The sequence below is a fragment of the Trachemys scripta genome, chromosome 1 (genome assembly GCF_013100865.1).
Source record: "Trachemys scripta elegans isolate TJP31775 chromosome 1, CAS_Tse_1.0, whole genome shotgun sequence".
In the NCBI taxonomy this organism is placed as follows: domain Eukaryota; kingdom Metazoa; phylum Chordata; order Testudines; family Emydidae; genus Trachemys; species Trachemys scripta.
In genome coordinates this window covers 318,694,362-318,716,257 of record NC_048298.1, presented here as the reverse complement: position 1 = coordinate 318,716,257, position 21,896 = coordinate 318,694,362, and the positions used below count along the sequence as shown (strand labels likewise).

At 40.9% G+C, this 21,896-nt stretch overlaps 1 protein-coding gene across 6 annotated transcripts in view; it reads left to right on the top strand.

Annotated features, from left to right (window-relative positions):
- AMOTL1 (angiomotin like 1) overlaps nucleotides 1–21,896 on the top strand; it is a 120,280-nt gene that overhangs the window by 85,773 nt on the left and 12,611 nt on the right. For all 6 annotated transcript variants that reach the window (XM_034758923.1, XM_034758927.1, XM_034758924.1 and 3 more), the window contains 2 exons: nucleotides 6,437–6,582; nucleotides 15,273–15,422. In XM_034758923.1, the coding sequence (XP_034614814.1) occupies nucleotides 6,437–6,582; nucleotides 15,273–15,422 (296 nt within the window). The remainder of the gene's footprint in view (nucleotides 1–6,436; nucleotides 6,583–15,272; nucleotides 15,423–21,896) is intronic.

The following is a 21,896-nucleotide window of genomic DNA, read 5'->3' as shown; positions in this document are numbered from 1 at the left end:
TTACAGCTAAAGGTCTTTGCAGCATGTGAAATGACCATGTCTGAATTTCAGTATCTTTCTGGAAGCTTGTGCTCATAAGTTCTGCATCCATCCTGCCACCTTCTGCGCCATCTTCAAATACTGGTATTTTTGGTAGGGGCTCAGGATACAAGTGGCCTGTATCCCTTTTCACCCCTGTGTGCCTATGACCCTACCGATTTGTTAAGGTCAGGTTCTGTGAATCAGCCAGATCAAGGCTGGAGCTGAATGAGCAGAAAAGGCATATCTTGTTACCCAGCCTGAATTCTAGTGAATCAGTCACTCCATGATAGGACTTGGGACAACTGCAGCAGTGGATTCCTGCATTTGTAAATGGCGCATGACAAAACTCATCAGAAAGCTTGCCGTGTGAGGGCTGTAAGACTGACAAAAAGCTAAATAACTACTGTAGGTCTCACTCAAGAAAGGCAAGGTCCCTCTGTGGTGACTTTGGAAATAACAGCAATAAGTAAAGAGCAGTAAACCAGAACTAAACACCACATTAGTTAAAAAAAGATAATTGTGAAAACAACATGGAGAAATTCTGATTCAGAATGAAGGAGATTAATATTTTTAGCAAAACTCTTAGAGCCAAATTCTGCCCTCTCTTATACCAGTCAATTTTGATAGTCCCATTGATGATGATAATTCTAGAGGAATCAGAAATATTTGTTTTAAAGGCTTCATTTTGCAAGACTTTGGGTCTGCTCGTTTCGAAGAGAGGACAACAGTTCTGGATGCACTGATGGAATCTCCAGATTATTGGTTTCATTAACATTCAGGTAAAACTAATAAATGATCAGTAGCTCTTACAAGCATATTACAGACATGAGTAGTATATATTAATGGTTATAAGCACATCAATAGGTGTTATAAATAAGCAACCTATTGTAAGCAACCTATTGAACTTTATAACAATTGATTAATCATTTATTAAAACGTTGATTAATCATTTAACAGCTTTTTATAAATAGAACCTTAATAAAAAGTGTGACCCATTTTTGTTCCCAGTTCTTCCAGATCAGTAACATTTGTTAAATGTGTGATCTGGGTAAAAAGGTGGGGGCAAACTTTCCTGTGATTTATGACCTGGGTGCAAATCAAGGGCAGAGCTTCTCCCTAAGGCCTTAAAAATTAACACTGAAAACAAGTCCACTTTTTTCTTGCCTTTGGGGTTAGGGTGGCACCGAGCAAAGGTTTCTTTCTGTATAATGTTTCTGTTCCAGAGCACAGTCAACAACAGTCTGTTTCTGGTAGAGTTATTTTATTATTTGTATTGTGGCAGCACCTAGCAGTCTCAATCCTGGACTCCATAATGCCAGGCACTGTACAAACACATAAGAAAAAGATGTATCTGTAACCTGACCTCTCAGAGTAGAGTTATTGTGTTATATTCTGAAATTTATCGAGGATCACCCTGCCCCAAAACCACTGACCAAGATTTAATAATGGTCCATCACAGTGGTGGTACAATACTATTTGCACATGAGAGCTGTGGGGGGAGGGTGTTGCACCGTCATAAAAGATTGTGTAATACTAGACAAGATAATACAACTGGTTGTCAAAATAAAAAAGATAACAGGGATTTTATTTAAACTGGAACAAACTGGATTCCATCTACCTTCAATAACACTAAATATATGAAGAATATATATAATTTAAAATAATAATGATTTAGACACATACTATACTTACTATTAAGTATATTTAGTGACATATGACCCTCTAAATAAAAAAAAATATCTGTGTCTAACTCTGTCTGCACAGGCTGTTAGTTTATAGGTTATTTATTATTAATAATAATTTTATTATTATTATTAGTTAAAGGTTCCCCTTTCCCAAGATCTCTCACTGGGTTCTGTTTGACGCCCAAGTCAGTCTTTGAGTTCAAGTCCTCTCAGGATTTCCTGAAGAGCTGGACTTGTCCCCAGTGGTGTTTGCTTGTAGGGGTGCACATTAGATCAGACCCACTGGATTTGAAGGACCTTTGGTTCTCCTGTTCTGGGTCCCTGGGACAGCATGAATCAGACCAGATGACCAAATCTGATGATCAGGAACAGGAACGGATGCTCAGGAACATGCCATTAAACACGGACTGACTTGACCAGCCGTCTTTAACCTGACAGGACCCTCTCCTGCACGTCTGTCTGTCCTGCCCAATCTCAGCCTCTCCACTCGTTCTCAGTTTCTCTCAGTCCCAGTTTCCCACCATCCATCTGTCTGCCCTTTCCCCTTCCCCCGTTCTCTCTGCTTACTCCCAGATGCTCTGTTTCTCCTCTTCTTCACCCACTGTCACTTCCCCTCCCCTGGAGGGGAGGGGCCACTTCCTCCTACTTTCCCAGAGGAGGGGCTACCTCCTTTCCATAGAACAATGACAGAGCATTCACCCTGAATACATCCTAAATCATATATCCCCATACAGGGCTGAGTCCTGTTACCATATTTACAAATATATATAACCCAAGACATGTGTTTGGAGAGAACCTTAACCCACCCTCCCCACTGTATTCCCCATTTGAACTGTCCAAACACACAGAATAGTCACTATTAATGACTACTTCTTGGAGCAGCTAGTCCTAGAACCCACAAGGGGAGAGGCAATTCTTGATTAGGCCTAAGTGGCGCACAGGATCTGGTTGGGGGGAGGGATAGTGGTTTGAGCATTGGCCTGCTAAACCCAGGGTTGTGAGTTCAGTCCTTGAGGGGGCTACTTAGGGTTCTAGGGCAAAATCAGTACTTGGTCCTGCTAGTGAAGGCAGGGGGCTGGACTTGATGACCTTTCAAGGTCCCTTCCAGTTCTAGGAGATAGGATATCTCCATTAATTTTTTTTTTAAGTGAATATAGCTGAATTGCTTTGTAATAGCTACCATAATGAAATTCAATTTATCATCCTTGTAGAGAGGAAAATACCAAAGAAGAACACCCCAGTAGCATTTAACTCCAAAAAGGGAATCTATGCAACAATGAGGAAGCAAGTTAAATGAATATTAGAAGGAACAGTCGCAAGAGTGAAATGCCTCCAAGCTTCATGGAAACTTTTTAAAAACACCATAATAGAGGCTCAAACTATATGTATACCCCTAATAAAAAAACAGTAAGATGACCAAAAAAATGCCACCATGGCTAAATAGCAGAATAAAAGAGGCAGTTAGAGGCAAAAAGGCATCCTTTAAAAATTGGAAGTCAAATCCTAGTGAGGAAAATAGGAAGGAACATAAACATTGGCAAGTCAAGTGTAAAAGTATACTTAGGCAGGCCAAAAAAGAATTTGAAGAACAGCTAACAAAGACATAAAAACTAACATTAGCACTCAAGGAAGACAAGGCAGTTGTGAAGAAGCTAAATGAATTCTTTGCATCGGTGTTTACTGCAGAGGATGTGAGGGAGATTCCCACACTTGAGCCATTCTTTTTAGGTGATAAATCTGAGGAATTGTCTCAAATTGAGATGTCAGTAGAGGAGGTTTTGAAACAAATTGATAAATTCAGCAGTAATAAATCACCAGGATTAGATGGTATTCACCCAAGAGTTCTGAAGAAACTCAGATATGAAACTGCAGAACTATTAATTGGTATGTAACCTATCAGTTTTATCAACCTCTGTACCAGATGACTGGAGGATAGCTAATGTAATGCTAATTTTTAAAAGAGCCTCTAGAGGTGATCCTGGCAATTACAGGCCAGTATGCCAGAAGTTACTACAGGTAAATTGGTTGAAACTATACTAAAGAACATAATTATCAGATGCATAGGTGAACACAATATATTGGGTCAAGTACTGTAGCTATTTTTAGAAATCTCACATTGGTACCTTCTTTGCGTTTTGTCAAATCTGCCGTGACAGTGTTTGTAAATCAAACAACATGTGCTGGGTCATCATCTGAGACTGCTATAACATGAAATATATGGCAGAATGTGGGTACAGAGCAGGGGACATACAATTCTCCCCCAAGGAGTTCAGTCACAAATTTAATTAACACACTATTTTTTTAACGAACGTCATCAGCATGGAAGCATTTCCTCCGGAATGGTGGCTGAAGCATGAGGGGGTATACGAATGTTTAGCATATCTGGCACGTAAATACCTTGCAACATCAGCTACAAAAGTTCTATGCGAACAACTGTTCTCACTTTCAGGTGACATTGTAAATAAGAAGCAGGCAGCAGTAGCTCTCATAAATGTTAACAAACTTGTATGTCTTAGCGATTGGCTGAACAAGAAGTAGGACTGAGTGGACTTATAAGCTCTGAAGTTTTACATTGTTTTGTTTTTGAGTTCAGTCGTAACAAAAAAAATCTACATTTGTAAGTTGCACTTTCATGATAAAGAGATTGCACTACAGTACTTGTATGGGGTGAACTGAAAAATACTATTTCTTTTGTTTATCATTTTTAAAGTGCAAATATTTGTAATAAAAAATAACATAAAATAAGCACTGTACACTTTGTATTCTGTCTTGTAATAGAAATCAATATATTTGAAAATGTAGAAAAAATCCAAAAATATTTAATACATTTCAATTGGTATTCCAGTCTTTTAACAATGCGATAATCGCATAAGGTAACGGCGATTAATCAACAGCCCTACTAAATATTAAAAGGTTTTGGCATTTGAAGCCCTAGAGCCCTGTCAGGTGTTGTCTGATAGTCTAATGATTAACTGTAGTTACCAGACTATTTTGATATTTTCAGAACAAAACGTTTTGAATTTTTTTAAACATGCCTGTTTGAGTTTTTTAATTTTGCATTGTGTGATATCATGTTATAATACAAAAGAAAAAGGTTCAAAATCAAACTGAACAAAATGCTTCAATTGATCTGAAATGAACTTTTTCCATATTTTCCTTGGCAGAGAATTTCAAAATTATTGATTTTCATTCAGATTCAGAATGAAGCCAGATTTTGAAATTCTTTGTGGAACAGAACTTCTGTTTTCCACACAGATTTAAAAATTAACTGTCCCCCCTCAGGTAAGAGACGATCCAGCGGCCAACTTTATGCGCGGGTAGCTCCACTTACATTCACAGGAAGGGTTTCTTAGCTGAGTCTGGGCTGTAATGAATTGACATTATGCTCTCAATAGGCAGCTAGCCAACAAAGATGCTACTTAGGCCTGTGAATTGTTGCTTAGATCTTGTTGCCTTCTTGTTAAAGGAAAGATCGTGAGCACAGCTGGTTGTGAAATTTGATTTTTTTAAGTCATTTTTAATTTTGAATATTTGAAATTTTGTAAAAAAAAAAAAAAGGAGGATGAAATTTTGGCAGAAAATGTCTCTACTTTTCGGCTGGTTCTAATGGTGAAATTAGATCTGTCAATAGACAGGGTCACACCCATGCCAGAGGTCTGACACTGCTTTGTTTGCTCTGCCATCGGGGCTGCCTGCATGGGTGGTTTCTGGTACGTTTGTTGTGAAGGAAGGGATCACTCACTCACCTAGTAGGAGAAGAGCCAGTTCACTGGCAGTCACAGCAGGGCTGAAGGGCACATAGGTCATGCTGGACTAGATGATCAACTAGAGCCCAAGTGGGACTAAAAATTAAATTCTCTTTCCTGGAACTGCTTCTACAAATCCCTATTGTGGGTCCTGTGGCTATGCAGGGGCTATAGATCAAGAGAATGCCAGTTACTGGAGGTTACCTTCCTTCCCCTTTAAATAATAAAATTACAATTTCAGTAGGGTTCATTAGAAGGTGAGGATTCTGAGCTCAGGTCAGTGAGGCACTTTGATCAGCTCCCCTGTCTGGTTAATGAAACATTGAGATCCTTTCTGCTGGTGCATCCTGACCTCGTGTTTGGGCAGGTTTGGATTATTTACTAGAAAGTAAAAGGTCTTTGCTTATTATCCCTTGGCAGAGGCAGAGAAGCAGCTTTGTGCTGGCAATATAGCGAGAAGTGATTCTGTTCTTTTGGCTAGTTTTTGAAAAAAGGAAGCCTCGCCCCTGTTTAATTTGGTCACCTTTGCCCTTTCATTTTGTGAAACTGCAGTGGGACACCAATCAAAACAGATACATTTAGGGATTGTCAGATACCCTCTCTGGGGCTCTTCAGCTCTCCACTCATTTGTTTTGCCATGGATTGAATACAGTATAATTTGCATTTACTATATGACACCTTTGCACTTTCTGTATGTAGCATCTTCCATTCAATGATTTCAAAGGGACCTGATCAGTCATTTACCTCTAACATCAGCAGTAACGTAAAGCCAGGCTGTGAGCTAGTGAGTTCTGGCATATGAGAGACTCTGCCCATCACACCACTGCACAGTTGAATCTCAGGCACTGTTCTGGAGTAGCCCAACCCTCTGTTGCTTTGCATAGTTTTTGTTTTTTTAACATGGTGCCAACTTACCTCTGGCACTGGGCCCAGAGACTGTGCACTGTTCTGATAGAGCTGCTCTTGTTCTTGTCTCTCTTCCAGACAAAGAGCACTTGAAGGAGAGGGAGAAGCTGGAAATGGAATTGGCAGCCGTGCGGTCTGCCAGTGAGGATCAGCGAAGACACATCGAAATCCTGGACCAGGCACTGAACAATGCTCAAGCCAAGGTCATCAAACTGGAAGAGGAGGTGAGTTGAGGGCATCATTCCTCTGCTTTGCTGCAAATGATTGCTTGTATTTAGTATTCACTTTACAGCTGTAATTCAGTCCAGCTCCTAAATCCTTTCCAGCACAAGGGTGGCAGCCCCCCTCTTCCCCAAACCCTTCGAAACAGAAAACAATTATAAAACACTGAGCCAGGCAGTATATGAAAGGAAACCACAATCACAGATGATTTCTGTATAACCAAAAGCTCGATCGAATTTCACCAGCTGATGGCTAACATAATGTTAGGACATAGGCTTCTTTCTCTTTAGAATACCCTATCTACTAATTTAGGACTTGTGTAATTCATGAGAAAATATCTTATATGGGTATAGTCCATTTCTTCTCAAAGAATCCCAAAGTGCATACATATAGTGTGTGTCTGTGTATATAAACACACACACACATGCGTGCGCGTGCATACACACACACTGTACCACAGAAATACAGTCATCTCTGGAATGAAGGGTGGCAGTCAGCCAGTTAATCAGTTCCTAGAACTCAGTACAACAGAACCAGATAACTTGCATTCAGGAGTATTAAAAGAAATGGCTGAGACACTCTGGTATTTAATAGATCTTTGAATACTGGTGAAGTTCCAAAGGACTGAAAAAAGCTAATGTCCCAACATTTATACAGGATTAACATTGGTAAGTATAGGCTGATTAGCTTGACATCAGTCATGAGCAAATCTTGGAAAGACTGATTGGGTGCAGTCAGTAAAGAATTAAAGAATGGTTGCATAATTAATGCAAATCAGTATAGTTTTATGGAAAACAGATTGTCAAACAAACATATTATTTGATGAGATTTTGAGATTGGTTGAGTTTAAAATAATATATTCAGACCTGTGTAAGACATTTGACTTTGTATTGCACAACATTCTGATTAAAAAATTAGCATACAAAATCAATGTAGACCTTATTAAATGGATTAAAAAGTGGTTAACTGATGGATCACAAAAAATCATTGTACATGGGGATTAGTCATCCAATGAAGATGTTTCTAGTGGATCTGTTCTTGGTCCAGTGCTATTCAATATCTTTGTCAGTGATTTGGATGAGAACATAAAAACATTGCTGATAAAGTTTGCAGGGTTCTGAAAAGAGCTACAAGAATGATATGAGGCCTGGAAAACCTGCCTTACAATGAGACCAAAGAAGATCAATCTATTTTGATTACCCAAGCATTGTTTAAGAAGCGATTCGACCACAGTGTCAGAATACTTACATCATAATGTAGCTGTATTTACATAGGGAGAACATTTCTGATAACAGAGGACTCTTCAATCTAGCAGACAGACAAAAGCATAACAGGATCCGGTAGCTGAAGATGAAACTAGACCAATTTAGACTAGAATTAAGGGGGTTCTCGCTTCTCCATCATTTGAAGTGTTTAAATCAAGATTGGATGTCTTTCTAAAAGATCTGCTATAGCTCAATGAGAATTTTTGAGCTTGATGCAGGAATCACTTGGTGAAATTTTATGGCCTGTGTTATGCAGGAGATCAGACTAGATTATCATAATTGGCCTTTCGGGTCTTACCTATGAACAGTGGAAAGAGGGAAATTCTGAATAAGGATAAAAAGACTATGGGATTTTGAATGTCTATACAGAGCAGATCAGACCTTGGTGAGAGGAAGGGTTGTCCAGTGGTTTGGGCACAAGCTAGGACTTGGGAGATCCAGACACAATTCACTGCTCTGCCCCAGAGTTCCTGTGTGACTTTAGGCAAGTCACTTAGGCTGTCTGGCCCATATTTTTAAAGTATCAGAGGGGTAGCCATGTTAGTCTGTATCCACAAAAACAACAAGGAGTCAGGTGGCACCTTAAAGACTAACAGATTTATTGGGCATAACCTTTCGTGGATAAAAAACTACTTCTTCAGATGCATGGAGTGAAAATTACAGATACAGACATAAATATACTGGCACATGAAGAGAAGGGAGTTACCTTACAAGTGGAGAACCAGTGATGACAAGGCCAATTCAATCAGCGTGGATTTGGTCCACTCCCAATAATTGATGAGGAGGTGTCAATACCAAGAGAGGGAAAATTGCTTTTGTAGTGAGCTAGCCACTCCCAGTCCCTAGTCAAGCCCAAATTAATGGTATTAAGTTTGCAAATGAATTGTAGCTCCTTTTTGTTGAAGGATGGCTACTTTTAAATCTGTCATTGACTGTCCAGGGAAATTGAAGTGTTCTCCTACTGGCTTTTGTATGTTACCATTCCTGATGTCTGATTTGTGTCCATTTATTCTTTTACGTAGGGACTGTCTGGTTTGGCCAATGTACATGGCAGAGGGGCATTGCTGGCACATGATGGCATATATCACATTAGTAGATATGCAGGTGAATGAGCCCCTGATGGTGTGACTGATGTGACTGGGTCCTCTGATGGTATCGCTAGAGTAGATATGGGGACAGAGAAGGCAACAGGGTTTGTTACAGGGATTGGTTCCTGGGTTAGTGTTTCTGTGGTGTGGTGAGTATTTGCTTCAGGTTGGTGGGCTGTCTGTAAGTGAGGACTGGCCATTCTCCCAAGGTCTCTGAGAGTGAAGGATCATTTTTCAGCATATGTTGTAGATCATTGATGATGTGCTGGAGAGGTTTTAGCTGCAGGCTGTACGTGATGGCCAATGGTGTTCTGTTATTTTCCTTGTTGGGCCTGTCCTGTAGTAGGTGACTTCTGGGTACCCATCTCGCTCTGTCAGTCTGTTTCCTCACTTCCCCAGGTGGGTATTGTGGTTCTAAGAGTGCTTGATAAAGATCTTGTAGGTGTGTTGTGAGGGTGAATACACTACAGTTTTTGACATGCTCAGATACTGCTGTGATAAGGGCCTTCTAAGTACTTTCTGAGGTCTCATCTGTAAGATTCAGAAGCAGCAAAGTGCATGCAATTCAATTGGAAACACTGGTGCCAAAGAATCTAGGTATTTCAAACCTAATGATTTCATTAATCAGCATTGTACATACTCTTGACGATGTAAAGTGCTATGTGCAACTGCTAAGTATTATTATTACTTTATTTTAGACTACTAAGCCATCTATTTTTGAACTCACAATATTAAAGTAACATGGAATATGTAAATTATATTCTCAGTACTGTTCCCCTTGAAATCAATGGGAGTTTTGCCATTAACGTCTTAGTTACAAAATGAACAAATAAAGGAACAGTTTCGATAGCAAAACAAATTGAGAAGGGATGGTCATTGAAGGCAGTAGACTTCCTGTGGGCAAATCACTGAGTCTTTCTGTTGCTCCACCACCCAATTTTACGATGAGCTATTAAATACTTCCATTCTCCCACCTTTTGTCTGTTTCTAGTCACAAAATTAAATGACATTTTCAAAAGAGCACAGTGATTTTGTGTCTCACTTCTTGGTTGCCTGACACAAGACATGTTGAGATAACCATTTCTGAAGTTTTGGATCACATTCTTAAACAAGGAGTTTTTAATGTAATTTGGAATATATGGAATGAAAGAAAAAAAATAGGGAAAATCTATATTTTTATTAGGTTTTACCACCTGCAGATCTTTGTAAATCTCAATGGATTTCTTGTATTGCCAAACCATCATAGTTAAGTTAAAAAGCTTTTTGTAGTAAACCGGGGCAAGCATAACTCAAAACTATTAAGGAAACATTTAAAAAATGTAAAAAACCTACTGTGTAAATCTACATTATATGGAATGCCTGTTAATAGAAAGATTTTATTTTAAAATATGAAGGTAGTATTACCTCTGTATATGGCATTAGTGAGAACATTACTGGAATAGTGTCCAGTCTAGTGTCCGCACTTCACAAAGGATGTTGAAAAATTGGAAGGGGTTTAGAAAAGAGCTACAAAAATTATTTGAGGTCTAGAAAACATACCCTATAGTGAGAGACTAAAGAGCTCAATCTATTTAGTTTATTCAAGAGAATGTTAAGAGGTGACATGTAGAGCCCTGCAAATGTGCAGATATCTGCTTTACATCCGCAGATATCCACATCTACATGTTTGAGGATCGTGGATTGGATGCGGATACAAATTTTGTATCCACGCGGGACTCTAGTGACTTGATCCCAGTCTACATCTATGTAAATTTGTGGAATGATTTCTGATAGGAAAAGGCTCTTTAATTTAGCAGAAAAAGGCATAATGAGATCCAATCGTTGGAAGCTAAAGCTAGACAAATTCAGTATAGAAATAGATGCAATTTTTTAATCGTGAGAGTAATCAACCATTGGAACAAATTTCCTAGGGATGTGGTGAATTCTCCATTATTTGCAGTCTTTAAGTCACGACTTTAAGGATATCTTTCTAAAAGATATGCTAGAGCTCAGACAGTTAAGGGTTTCATGCAGAAACTCCTGGGTGACACCCTATGGCCCGTGCTATGCAGGAGGTCAGACTAGATGATCATAATGGTCCCTTCTGACCTTAAAATACATCAATCTAAGGCTAGATACTGGTTGAGCCAAGAGAGAAACTTTTTTTCCGATCACAGGGCCAGGACCAGCACCTGGAAAAGTTTACTGATCCTATGAATTTTTCTATTGTTCCATTAAATGTTTCTTGCTCTAATAGGTCATGAGTTATTGGATCATAAAATCATATTATTCTTATTATGCTCTTGCTTCTTCACACACACTTCAGTTCTAAGCTGACTAGCAATTATTTCCCCACCAAATTTCTCCTGTTCTGTTTAGCAAACATTTTTCACTTTAATTTTTAAAGGTATTTGAGTGCATTTGGTGCTTATGAAATTACAGACTGGGTAAGGATGTCAGAATTGCCCAATAATAATAATAATAATAATACATTATTATTTATGGACAAGTGAGCCATATTTTTTGTGTATAATCAACAAAATTGTTAAGTAAGGGCTTGATACTGTGAACACTTAAGTGCATTCCTTTACTGTAGTGAATAAAATTACACGCATGCTTAAGCGTTTGCAGGACTGGAGCCTAAATTCCAATTACAAAGCGAAATTTTGCATTTGGTTAAATCAGTGCACTTCCTTTGCAGACAACAGGGTTTCTCAGTTATGAATGAGGGATAATTTGGCATGGAGTGTCTTTATTGCTACTGATGATGAATGAGGGGAAGGGGAAAGAATCCAACTTGACTCTCTGATCCCAGGCTCAGTTTGCAAGGCTGGCAGTTAGTAAAACCATCTTTTTGCTTGTAAACTGAGCACCTCCAATCAGTAAGCCACTGAGAGATCATGAACATGGAACCCCACAATACACTCTCACAGAGTCACACACCCCCTGGGAATCTAATCTTCTGCTTGCTTCTGGACATTGGTTCAGATTGTAATCTCGTTCATACCAATGTAAATCCATTGAAATAACTGCTGTTTACAGCAGTGTAATGGAGATGAGAATCTGGCCCATTGTTACTGGATCTGGAAAGACTGCTTAGAATAAGTTTTGTTTTGCACCTGTATTGTAAAAAAACCTCCATCAATTTCATTCTGATTTTTGACTTGAGTATTTTATGGTCACAGAAGACAATTTTGAGGCATAAGAATCCATTGTCAGTATAATCTGTGGGAAGGCACATAGCTTGATCTAGCATTGTGCTGGAAGAATTCCACCTATTCTGAATGAAACACCTGAGCCCTCACCTTATAATTGCTAAGAGCTTCATGCAAAGGACCACATTCAGGAAAGCATTTGCAATCCATAATAACAACTGTTAGTGGTCCTACAAAACTCAGGAAGAAAGCTGTGTATTCTGGAGTACCGTCTATTAGCACATTATCTATTAACTAATTATTGACTACAGCTGGTCAGAAATTTTCCGGTTAATCTTTTTTTTTGTTGTCAAAAAATGCCAGTTCATCAAAACCAACACTGTTCGCAAACCCGGATCAGGTTCAAGGAATTTCCTGACTCAAAAAAATAAAAAGGTTTTGAATTGTTGAAACATTTCATTTTGACATTTTCAAAATGACTAATTCCAGTTTGAAAGGACTTTTTGCTTTGAAATTTAAGCTCGTAAGACCAAAAAAAAAAAAAAAGTTCTGACAAGAAGGTCAAAATCAAAATGAAATATGTTGAAATTATCACACTGAAACAATTCAATTGACCTGAAATGGAAAACAAATTGGTTTTCCAGTTTGCAAAAGTTTAAGATTTTGACATTTTGCCCTGATTTGAGAGGGGCAAAAATATTGAACTCTTGAAAATATCTGTGAAACTGGAAAACTACTGTTTCCTATTTCCATGTATACAGACATGTCTCTTTATAGAGCACTCCTCTACCAATAACTGTGTTAAACATTAGTCTTTCAACCTCCTATTTGGACTGTAAACTGTGCAAAGAACCAAAGCCACATGAGCACAAATAAATGAGGAAGAGTGGGAGTGTCTGTGTATCTAGACTAGAAGCCAGGAATCCTGCGTATGCTAGGAATTAGCTGTGACTTTGGATAGTCATATTAACCTCATATTGTAACTAAAGTCATATTAACCTCTCTGCCTCAGTTTCATATCTATCAAGTGGCAATAATCACACTGATCTCTGTAAAGTCTGTATTTAACAAAATGCCAACTATCTAACCCCAACTCCTGGCCCTAGTGAACTTTTTAATCAGGCTAGGAATGTTTTTAATTGGTTTGGATTTGCAGCCTTGCTTTATGCTAATTGATTTTTTCTGTACAACAAAGCAGTTATGTTTTGAAGGGGATTAAACGTTTATGTTGTTGGGATGGAAGAACAAGAACACGATATCTCACCAGAGAGAGGCATTGCAGCCTGCAGGGTGAAGTCTTGAATCTGTCTGCAGCAGTCAAAGTGATATGCATGCAAGTTTAGGGTTAGCATTCTAGCTCCAGGGGAAAGAGGACTGTATCTTAGTCACTCTTGATAGAAACAATTTGCATTTTGGATTACACTGGGACTGATCCTGAGAGGCGCTGAGCAATTGCAACTCTAATTGACTTCACTACACCTCAGGATCAGGCCCATTTTTTGTCCGAGTTGCTTCCCTAGGATCAGTTTTCACAGAAGGCTTTGATGCCCTTCTTACTAACATGTGCCGTGGGCTGTCTGTGGCATATCTGAACTCTTCCCCAAAGGTTCTAAGGCATAGGCATGTTAATCCCTGCCATGGATTAATATCATTTTACCTTATTGTCCTGCAATGACCACTTCTGTAGCACAGTGGGAGGCAGCAAGAATAATGGCTCAGATAGCGATGCACCTAATGTCTGCATTAGGGTTACCATATTTAAACATTAAAAAAAGAGGACACTCCACGGGGCCCTGGCCCCGCCCCAACTCCACCCCTTCCTGGCCCCACCCCAACTCCGCCCCTTCCCCACCCCAACTCCACCCCTTCCCCAAAGTCTCTGTCCCCTCCCCTGAGCGCCCCGCTTTCCCCCTCCTCCTCCCAGCCACGTGAAACAGCTGCCCGAGCGCTACCAGCTTCACGGTTTGCTGGGCAGCCCCCAGACCTCCAGACCCTGTGCCCCCGACTGGGTGCTTCCCCTCCCGGACTCCGGCTGCGCTGGGGAAGCGCCCGGCCGGGGGTGCAGGGTCTGGAGGTCTGGGGGCTGCCTGGCAAACTGTGAAGCCGGTAGCGCTCGGGCAGCTCGGCTCTTCAGCTACACAAAGCTGAGGTGTCTGGGGGGAGCAGCAGCAGCCGCCGCTGCCGCCGCCGCGGGGGAATCTGCCTGCAGCTCGCAGCCTGCCAGAGCCGCTCTAAGGTAAGCGGGGGACTGGGGCAGGGATGCCGGCAAAACAAAGCTAGGAGTATTTTCCCGGACATGTTCGGCTTTTTGGCAATTCCCCCCGGACAGGGATTTGAGGACCAAAAAGCCGGACATGTCCGGGGAAAATCCGGACATATGGTAACCATCCACTTGCATGCCTAAAAGGCCACAGAAAAAGTCTGCAGTACACTCCCACAAACTCCTATTAGGGTATGCTACTTGAGCAAGTCAGGATTAATCTCAAGCCATAAAATGCCAGGTTGCAGAATCCTCATGTAGCAGTGGGCCTATAAATCACTCAGTGCATGCATTAGGAGTAAGAATGGCTTTAACTGATACTAACAGTCACCCATATACATCTGTATTACCTAGCCCTTGGTAGACAAGAAAACATCTGGAAACGGTCCAGCAGATGTATACCTTCAGCTAAGAGTCTGCAGATGCCTTTCCCACCATCGGAGACTGGATCATGCAGATATATAGGGTTAAGATTTATTTCTTGAGTCATAGAGTTGAAGGCTAAAAGGTCAATTAAATTTCACCAAGTTATCCCCTTATTGAGCCTGATAACTTTTGTTTGGCTAAAGCGTAGATCTTGTTTTGAAAACATCAATAGATGGAGAATCCGCCACTTCCCTTGGTACTTCATCCAGGTGATTAATCACCTCACTGCTAAGATGTGTGGCTAAATTCTAATTTGCATTTGTCTGGCTTCAGCTTCCAGCCACTGGTTCTCGTCATGCCTTTCTCCACTAGATTAAAGAGCCCTTTGGTACCCAGAATTTTCTCCCTGTGAAGTTTTAGCTTCAGTGAAAGCCACATTTACATGCAACATGCACATGCCAGTGATTTATGAGATCATATCACAACCTGATTCATAGACATAAACATTCATGTCATAATTGTTTGGCTTCTGCTCTTCTGTTAATGACACTGTGCCCTCCGCTTGCGCTCTGCCCCCAGCTGCGTAAGAAGCAGGCCTATGTCGAGAAAGTGGAGAAGCTGCAGCAGGCTCTGACCCAGCTCCAGGCAGCATGTGAGAAACGGGAGCAGATGGAACGGCGATTGCGCACGCGGCTGGAGCGGGAGCTGGATTCGCTGAGGATGCAGCAGGTGAGAGGCTGATTGGTCATGGGCCGCAAGCACATGCATCCCTATGCCTGGGTAAACAAGGATGGAATGCTTCATGCCCTGTGCCCCTGGCATTACCTCCAGCATGTGCCTTGGCAATGAGAACAGGAAGAATCATGCCCTCTCACCCTTCGCCACCATGATGATAATAGAAACAAAAATGGTATTTTATTTGCCCATCCAAAATAATTTCCTTCCCCCCTCTCAGTGAGTGGGAGAGTGCAGTTTTGTGAGGCTGAGTTAGGGGGTGCTTCCAAACCCTTGATTGTTTCTGCAGTTCTTCGTTAGCTATAAGTGCCTTTTTCCATCGGTTTGATGCAGTGGTTGCAAGAGTTTTTCTCTGATGTTGACCACAGTTCGCTAAGCCTTTTTGTGAGCTTCACATTGGATTAACGCTGCGGTGCTCTCTCTCTGTGGGGCTACCCATGAAAGCCATTTGGAAGCTGCAGCTCATTCAGCGTGGAACAGCTAGCTTGCTTAGTAGCGTTAGCCAAAGTGCATGTTACACCAGTGCTTCAACGGCTGCCCTGCCTCTTTATTTGATTCTAGGCACAATTCATGATGATCCTTAAAGCCCTGCCTGGCTGAGTCCTAGTTCTAAGAGGGACCACGTCTCTCCCTATGCAGCATTGTGGCAGCTGAGTTCAGCTGACGTGATCTCACTTACAGATCTGAGTATCTGGGGGTAGACTGTTTTCAGAGAGGGGCCCTTTGTTGTGTCCCTATTGAGAGTCCTTAAGGCAGGTGCTGAGGTTAGATAGCAAAATACATGATGACAGACTGCTGATCAGGCCTGCGCTGTGTGACTATTCATATAGCACTCACTAAACTCCTATAGTCCTGACCCTACATGTGCTTGCCTGGGTGTAAAACCTGCAAAGACTCTCCGTTGGTTGCTAAATATACCAAAAAGCAAACCAGCTCAATGACAAGCTAAACAAATACAGGAGCATTTTGGAGAATTGTCATATTCTTAGGATTTTTTTTTTTTTTTTTTACCAGTCCCTCTAGGGAGATTCAAGAGTTCCTTGACTCCGTGGGGTGTTGTCAGGGCTCCTGCATTAGAGCTGTGTGAGTGCCTGGTTGAGTTTTAAAGCTCTGAGTTTTCCATGCAGCACTGAAGCAGAAACCTGGATGCTTAATACTCATTACTGGACACATACCACATACTTTTTTCATTTTTTACTCAGGACAGTCATTTTTAACTGTATCAAAGGTCACCCTGGTGGAAATGTCTGGATTTTAGATGAATCCTTCACTTAGAAAAACCCTTTTCATTGCTGATTTTAAATAGAGGGTTATTTATTATTTCTCCACCACTTTTGCTTGACGGCGCTTGGCTCTCTCCAGATGCTGGGGAGACACTAGTTACGGCTCCATAGTTAAGGTTGAGTGTAGTTTTGCACTGAAAGTAGGGATTCAACTGCTTTCATCATCTGCTTTCAAAAACTACCCTTTGCACCAGATCTGTTCAACAGGGAGGGTAGGTAGGGAAAACTCTGTATGTGTGTACAGGTGAATGCAGAGGAATGTAGGGGTTGAAGGAGTGAGTGGGAAACGGGTGTGTTGCCTGTGTGTGAAGGAGAATATGGAGGGAATGGGGAAGCTAGGGGGAGAGATGCAGGAGAATATGGGGGACAGGGTGTAGGGGAAAAGTGGGGAATATACTCCACTATGTTGCATAGCTGTGGCAATGCAGAGCAGCTGTAAACCCATCTGTACTAGCTAGTATGCTCTGGCTGATTTGTGCTGCTCCAGGGAGGTGTAAAGCAGCCAGAGCACACTGGTGAATCTGGCTAGAAAAGACTTAACATTAAATAAATAAATAAGATGTTCTAAGGCTGATATTACACATCTTCATGTCATGAGAAATATCACAGGGCAACATTATCTTTTGTTTCCTATGTAGGGTTTAATGTATGAAAATTGTAATTAAAAAAAAAAAAAAAACCAAGGAAATTCCTAGACAAAAACAATGTTAAGCTGAAGTTAGGTTTGAGAGTACACATATCAGTCATTTAGGGTAAAACACATTACAGGAATGTTGCAGTTATCCCCCAAACAAGCATTATAAACCTAGGAAGTTCAGATTTCAGGCTAAACTTACCATAATCAAAATATGGTATGGAAATGCAGAACTGGAGTACTCAAACAACCTTGACTCCGCCCTGTGGTGAAACAATGAGTGGGGTGGGGTGGGGAAGGAAAGCAAAAAAAATCTAATGTGCTTCAAAAATCAGTCTAATTTCGGACTAAGCACTAAAATTCCTTAGCCGTAATCATATGGTTATTGCATGGTGTCACTACAGAGCAGAGTCAAGGTCCTGAATTGGGGCCAATGTAAGTAAGGAATTCATACACTCTTCAGCCTTATCTTTGGCAATTGCAGACTCTTAAACACTTCACAATTCAACCGTATCATTTATAAAGCTTTGGGATTTACACCTGCTGAGGATCTGTCCCATAGTTTTTCTGATGGACTTTTACTGAAAATGCAAGTTACTATCAAATCGGATCCTATAGAACCAAACTCTCAAACAGCATTTAATAGCATTTTCTGATGTAACATGACGTTGATTTGTTGTATGGAAATACATGCACAAATTCAGAATAATTTACATGATTACAAAGAACCATTTCTTCTGCTACTCCAGTAAATTATTTATATGTGGGTTAAAACAAAATTGGATGGATATGCAGAGACACGGTTCTATGAATGTTCCCCGGAATCTCATGGTTCTTTTTGGGAGCTCTGCACCTATGTGTTTGAGCGTGTACTTTTATGCTTAGTTCAACTGTCTGAGCACAGTTACTCATCTAGGTAAGTAACTGCGCCTCTCGCCTTCACTTATCACCTCCTTCTCAAAACACATCGTAATGTTATTTTGAGGAGTAGATTAGTTCATGACAAAGAAAAAGCATTGAAGAGATTGCAGAGAGAATTCCCAGCTGGCAGCCAGCACTGAGATCAGAACATGTGACTACTGGCTGCTGAGGGTCAGCGAATGGATATACTAGTGCATTAAGCCACCATTTGAGAAAAACAGCTGAAGGGTGTAAAAGGGAACATAACTGAGGCATGACATGTAGTTTTAACTTAGAAAGTTCACACATTTCCCACTGTCGAGAAACACTGCTGCTGCCAGAACCCTACTGTAATCAGGGCTTGTTATTGCTAAGACTTGTGGCGAATGGACACACTGCTACACGGTGTTGTTGCTTAAAAGCAAAGGACCTGATTCTGCTCTTAGCTACATGGGGGTAAATCAGGAGTAACTCCATTGACTTAAATGGGGTTATAACAGTGTAAAACCAGTGTGAGAGGCGGATCACGGCCCCAAAAGAGAAGATAGTTGCAGTTAAGTAACATTTAAAAAAAAAAATCTTGTTTTCAGTGTTTAAATATCAGAGAGCCACATGAGTCTATGGTGTAATCAGAATGGGCTTCTGGATCAGGCACTGGACTTGGGTTCAGGGGATCTAGGGTCAATCTCTGGTTTTGCCACAGACTCTCTGTGTGACCTCACAAGTTGCTCAATCTCTCTGTTCCTCAGTTTTTATCAGGAAGGTGGAAAATCTGCAAATATTTCTGTACTTCACAGGGATGTGGGGGGATAAATGCATAAATACTGGGCAGGCTACTACACTTAGTGGGTTGGAATTGTCATTAACACCATGTTTAAAGTGTTGTAATTCTGGAACACCTTTTCCCTTCAGATTTTCACTTCAAAAAATTGCCTTGGCCTCCCATCTGACCTGCGAGGTTAGAGGGGAGGCGGGTATGAATGTTTGGTTTATTTTTTAATTTGAGGGAGGGCCAAAACTGGGATTATGATGAACACCTAGCTCTAATTGTACCTGTGGGGTGAGTCCCATCACTCCATAAAATGACACCTGCTATCCGTATATCACAGTCATATCTATGGAATATTGAGTCATGCCAAATAAAATAGACTTTTACTACTTTTTACCCCAGTGAGCTTTATAGACCCAGTCCACCTAGGAGAGAATGAGCTAGAGAGTCTATTCTGGCTCAGGTATCATCAACAGAATTATTAACTAAGTTCCAAATGGCCAATCATTATTGTTGGTGATGCATGTGCCAGGGACAAAAGAACCTCTTAACTTTATATTCCAGGTTGAGTTTACAGGGTTGGCATTTATTTTGATCTGAAATTAATAAGACACTCTATACATGGAGTTTCAGGGTACAATTTGTACAGAGTGGAATTGCTCTGTAAAAATATAATCATACCTTCCAGGACTGACATTATCTGAAGCATAACTGATGTTTTTGCTGGTGAAGCATCACAACAGTTGCCCCCAAAGGATTGTTCCATAATGGATTATTCCAGAAAACGTCTTCCAAAAAAGTCAGTATTACCCTAAAGCCAAAGTTCACTTAAGTCTTCTCCTGCATTCCCAAGTCATGTTTTCTGTCATCAGGAGGAAAGGTTCCAAAACGAAGAACTAGAGGCTGTAGTATTTTATGGCACAAATTCCAGAGAATGGAAATGTAGGTTACACAGTCACCCCTGATTTCATGGTTTTGATATATCACAGAGGGCCTGCCTTGCCCTGGGCAGCTTGTGATGTGGTGCAGTTGACAAACAGGGGTGTGCACAACATAGTTTCCTCTTCTCTGACACAATCTTATGTGCCACTAAATGCAGCAACTCTTATACTTTATAAAACACTTCAATAATGTCTTCTCTCTGAAGGTCTCACAGAATTTTACAACCCTTAATTCTCATATCATCCCCTATGGATTAGGTAACTAATGTTATCCCCATTTTAGGTACAAAGAGGTTAAGTAATTTGCCTAAGATCCTATTTTCACTGTTCCTGTGGGAGCTGAAAACCAGCGTTTCTGCTCAGTTTCAAACCAGGGACTTTTTGCATGCTAGATAAATACACGAACCTCTACACTACAGAAACCATCTCCTAAGATCATGTGGGAGAGCCAGGAATAGAGCCAAGGTCTTTTAACTCCCCAGCCTCTGCATTAGCTTCCCTGCTTTGGATAAACAATTTTCTATTCTATCAGGTTCTTTCATCCACTGTGTCCGTTTTGCTTATCCCATAACTCTGAAATTTCAAAAGATGATGCCAAATGAGATAATGTGTAAACAATCATCAGTGTTATCCATTTCATACAAAAGCTTTATTCACACTCATGGATTGATTTCTTTATCTTATGATGATGATGATTGAAATGCCGTTAATGTGCTAAGTGCAGTAGAGATACTGTAGCTGGTATTAAGAATGCTATATAAACTCATACGTCTAGGGGAGACGGACATTCTGAAACTGGTGCTTAAGAAGCCATAGTAGATACAAGGGGCCAGATCCTCAACTGCTGTAAATCGGCATAGATCCATGACCCAGAATAGGGGCCAAGTGCCATTTAATTTAGCATGCAATATTGCTTTGCTTCTGGGTTATATTTAACTATTTTCTGATTCCCCATAATACCTACACATATTGGTATCCATGCATGAGAGAAGTGTGACAAAGTGTCAGCAAAAGAGGTATTTTAATGCTAGGTTTGGAGTATCCCATGATGCCCTTGCATTCCAGGATGAGCAGCAGGGATCCTAGTTCTGTCAGCCTGGTTCAGCATCCCACAGAATAGATGATGGCCTTAGTGAGCATTTGGAAAGCCAGTCCTGCCCGCACATTTTTCGAATGTAATAACGGAACACAACCTTTGCTTGCATTGCACCTTTCATACAAACTGCATCCCCAGCTGCTTGGCAGTGCAAGACAGCAGCCATTACAGAGATAAAAGACAAAGGGTGGGACTTTTTAAAGCGCTCCGTGTAGGTGCTGCACTGGTAAAACTCCCATTAACTTCCATGGAAGCAGATTTAGGCCAACACTGAGCTCTTTAGAAAATCCCACCCAACATTTTCAAACTCAGGTTGGAAACTTTAACTAACTAAACTTTAACTTTAGGCCCCAAGGCCCAGATTCTCAAAGGTATTGAAGGACCTAATTCCCATTGAAAGGAATGGGGGTTAGGTGCTTAAGTACCTTTGACGATCTGGACTCAAATCCATATTTAGGTACCTGTTTAAGTGGATGGATTTTCCAGGGTGTTGAGAACTCCCTACTCCCACTGACTTCATTTGGATTTGCAAGTACTCAGCACCTCTGAAAAGCTGGCTGATGTAGGTGCCCTAACTTGAGGCTGCCAGGTTTGAAAACGCCAGCTTAAAAAACAGAAGGAGGAGAGAAAAATGAAGGAGACTGGACAATGAGGGAAGAGAGATTTGAAAAGAGATAGCAGGCCAATAAGGGAGAGAGACACAGGCAGGCTCTCTCAGACAAAGCTGATCTCTTGCACAGACAGGGGTGAGATTACATGAAGGAACCGAGGAAAGAAGGGAAAGGGGCGGAGAGACAAGAAGTCAGAATCTGTTTCAGCTCCCATGCAGTGGTGTGGGCATGCTG